Genomic DNA, 3653 nt, shown 5'->3' with positions numbered 1-3653 from the left:
GCCGGCCTGTCCTCCCGCCGCCCGCCCCGCCCTCAGGCCTCGGGAGGCCAGCACCTCAGGGCCCCACCCGGCAGCAGTGGGGGCTCCACTCTGTGTATGTGGGGGGACGAGTGAAGGGCAGTGGCAGGTGGGCACTCGCCGGCTGGGGCAGGAGGACGTGCCCCTGGGCTGCCCTGCTGTGGGGCGGGGCTGAGTGGACACGCGCACACACACGCACACACACGCACACACACGCCGAGTTGCAGCAATTTTTTGGCCTCTTTATTGGAACCCAGCGGACAGGGGCCGGGCGCGTGTGCCGGCTCAGGACCTTTTCGACAGATGTCAGGTTTAGAGGAAGCGACTACAGAGACAGCGACAGCGCGGAGAGAGAGAGAGAGAGACTGCAAGCTAGGTGGGCGGGCGCGCGGGTGGTGGGCGCGCGGGTGGCGGGCGCGCAGGTGGGCAGGCGCGCCGGTGGCAGGCGCGCCGGTGGCTGGCACGCAGGTGGGCAGGCGCGCACAGGTGGGCGGGCGCGCAGGTGGCGGGCACGCAGGTGGGCAGGCGCGCCGGTGGCTGGCGCGCAGGTGGCTGGCACGCGGGCGGGCGAGGCTGGTGGGCGCCCCCCCCCCCCCCGGGTCCGCTATGGGATGGATTGGCGGGGACCCCGGTGCAGTGCGTGCCTTGGCAAAGCCCGTGGCCAAGCTGCCCCGGGCAGAGCGGCCACGCCTGGACATAAATAGAAAATATAAGTTAGTATAACTTTTTTTTTTAACTTTTTGTACAAATATACATGTTTCCTTTTATCCTTTTTTTTTCTTTTTTTCATTTTTTTTTGCACTGAGTTTCAGCAGAGATTAAACATTTTATATAAATGACTCTTAAAGCTTTACACCTTGGGACCAGTGTACTCTTCGGTGCAGAATACATTTAGATATAGAAGAGTTATTAATACATTGCACAGTTTTCAAACTTTAACAAAACCGAACGCTGCTCGCCAGCAGCTGCTACATGACCGGTCCCGCCGAGGCCCAGGATGGTCTCCTGTCCGCTGCTCAGGGGGTTCCCGCGGGCTCTTTGGGCGAGAGGCTGCGGGGGGGCGGGGGGAGAGAGTGAGCGAGGCCGCGCCCAGGGCCCCTCCCGCGCCCCCTCCCGCGCCCCCTCCGCGCCCGCCGCCACTCACCTCATCTCATCCGCTTGCGCGGGGTCTGCTCGGCGGGGCCCACGCCTGGACCGCCGCCGGGCGCGGCGCAGCCGCCGGGCACCGGCACCTCGTTGGCCGCCTTGGCCTCGGGCGCAGATCTCTTGCGCTTGGCGAAGAAGTCTGCGGGACAGCGGGCGGGTCAGGGCGGCGGGAGGGGCGCGCCCCGCCCTCGCCGGGGTCCGCGGCGGGTCAGCTTTGTTTACGTCGCCCCGCGAGCTGCTGTGTCAGCGCTTCCCTTGTCCCGCGGCCAAGCCCCCCGGCGCCACGCACTGAACCCGCCCCGCGCCGCCGGCCGGGAGCCGCACGCCAGGGCGGGGCCGGTGCGGGCCCTTTAACGCCACGGGAGGAGGCGGGGACCGGGGGAGGCCCCGGGGCCGGGGAGCCCGGCCGGCCGGACAAAGCAGGGCCGGGCGGGCCGGGGCGGGGCCGCGGGGACTCACCGGAGATCAGAGGCCCGGCCAGCTTCTTCATCGCGGCGCCTCCCGCGGCCGCGGCGTTGGTGGCAGCGCCGGCGGCGGCGGCGGCGGCGGCAGCGGCGGGGGCTGCGGCCGCAGCGGTGGCGGCGGCGGCGGCGGCGGCCGCAGCGCCCGGCGCGGGGCGCCCCGCGAGCAGCGGCTCAGCCAGCGGCTCCTGATTGCGCGGCGGCGGGCCCGCCTCCGGCTCAGCGCTCTCCTGCGGAGCCACGGCCGGGGCCGGGGCGGGAGACACCTCCGGGCCGCCGGTCGGCGACGCCGGTGCGTCCCCCGGCTCGTCGAGGGGCTCCTCGGCCGGCGGCGCGGGGGGCGGGTTAGCGCCCGCGCCTTCCGGGCGGGGCCGGGGCGCCAGCAGCAGGCGGCAGCGCCCCACCTGCACGGTCTCGCGGTAGAAGGCGGGCACCGACTCGCTGTCCACCTCGGTCCACTGCAGGCGTCCGGGGCCGCGCAGGGGCACGTCCTGCTGGAAGTTGTAGTCCCAGCGGCGCTGGTCCTCGGCGGTCAGCTCGGCCAGGCGCATCTGCAGCTCGCGGCTCAGCTCCTCGTGGTCCACGGGCCCGAAGAGGCTGCGGCAGGCGCTGCTGCGCGCCACCGGCGGGTAGGCGCGGCGGGAGACCAGGCGCTCCATTGCCAAGTCGCTGCGGAGACACACGTCGGACGGGGCTCGGGGCGGCCCGGCGCGGGCGCGGGAGAGGCGGGGAGGGGAGCGGGGAGGGCAGGGCGGAGGCCGGGCGCAAGTGAGACCCCGCGGGTGGAGTCCGCACTTGCAGGGGGACCGGCGGGCGCGGCGCTACCTGACAGTCGGGCCGGGCACGGCTCCTGAGTCGCTGGCGGTGTCGTCGGCTGGCGGCCGCGCCCCCTCGATGCCTGTGCTCGCTCGCAGGGCTGGCTCCGGCCTGGTTGGCACCCACCGAGCGCAGGGCACTTGCCTGTGGAACGCCCAGCCCTCGCGCGCCCCTTTATACGCGAGGGTCCCACCCCCCCGGCGCGCGGGGCCCCGCCGCGATTAGCATAAAGTAGTATTTTCAGTTTCACAACACGGCGGCGATTGGCCGCGCCGCTCCCCCCGCGCGCGCCCGCCCCGCCCCGCGCGCCGCCCATTGGCCGCGAGCGCACCTCCCCCCCCCGCGGCGGGCGGGGGGGCGGGCGGGCGGGCGGGCGGATTGGCGGGGCGCGGGCGCGGGGCGCGGGGCGGGGGCGGGGCCGGAGTTAAAGGGCGCTGCGGGCGGTAACGTGACACCCGCGCCCCGCCCCCTCGCCCCATTCCCCCCCCCCCACCCGCGCCCGCCCCCCAGGGCTCCTTTGTCTGCAGGCGGGGGCAGCTCCGCGGCCGGGCCGGCCCCCCCTCGGCCGGCGCGCCCTCCCTGGCACCGCGAGCCCGGCGTCCGGCCTGGACCGAGTCGCCCCCCGAGGGCGCCCGGCCGGCGGCTAGCGCTCGCCCCTGGGCACCCCGCGCCCGCTGACGGGGCGCTGGTCCCTGGCAGGAGCGAGGCGGGGTCTGCAGCTGCCCCCGCGCGGCCTGCTGCGCCCGCGGGCTGGGGTCCCTGGCGGGGCTCCGCGCACCTGGAGCCCTAACACACCTGCCGGCCCTCGGGCCCTCCAGCGGGAAGAGGGAGGCCGGGGGCAGGGAGAGTCCGCGCCCGTCTTTCTCCGGAGCCGCGGCGCTGACTCCTGGATGCTGGCCCTCGGCCCGCGGAGCCCGGTCAGGCCTGCCCAGCGGGTGGGAAACAGGTTCTGACCCGGGTGGGCACCTCTGAGGCCGGGACCGGGCCACGGCAGGCAGGGGTCTGGCTGGGGCCCCTGCGGGGTGGGCTGTTGGACAGGGCACAGCCCCCCACACACACCCTGCCACCCTGCCCTGGCCGCCCTGCAGCTGCACCCTCCTCCACACGGACGGACCGCGCCCCTCGGTGCCGAGAAAGACTGTAAGAAGGACAGTCGCCGAGCCGGGATGCGGAGCTGCCCGGAGGAAGGACCGGGCAGGACTCGTGCCCTCG

At 74.0% G+C, this 3653-nt stretch overlaps 1 protein-coding gene across 1 annotated transcript; it reads right to left on the bottom strand.

The window, feature by feature from the left end:
- Positions 1–239: 239 nt before the first annotated feature.
- On the bottom strand, positions 240–2668 carry CDKN1C (cyclin dependent kinase inhibitor 1C). The gene is made up of 4 exons (XM_054724792.1): positions 2451–2668; positions 1624–2294; positions 1163–1303; positions 240–1068 (listed from the first exon to the last, which is right to left on the bottom strand). The coding sequence occupies exons 2-3, from the start codon at positions 2282–2284 to the stop codon at positions 1164–1166; spliced, it is 801 nt and encodes a 266-aa protein (XP_054580767.1). The 5' UTR covers positions 2285–2294; positions 2451–2668; the 3' UTR covers positions 240–1068; position 1163.
- Positions 2669–3653: the final 985 nt, after the last annotated feature.

The sequence above is a fragment of the Eptesicus fuscus genome, chromosome 13, assembly GCF_027574615.1.
Source record: "Eptesicus fuscus isolate TK198812 chromosome 13, DD_ASM_mEF_20220401, whole genome shotgun sequence".
Lineage (NCBI taxonomy): Eukaryota > Metazoa > Chordata > Mammalia > Chiroptera > Vespertilionidae > Eptesicus > Eptesicus fuscus.
The sequence above is the reverse complement of the archived record's forward strand: the minus strand, read 5'-3'. Positions and strand labels throughout refer to the sequence as shown.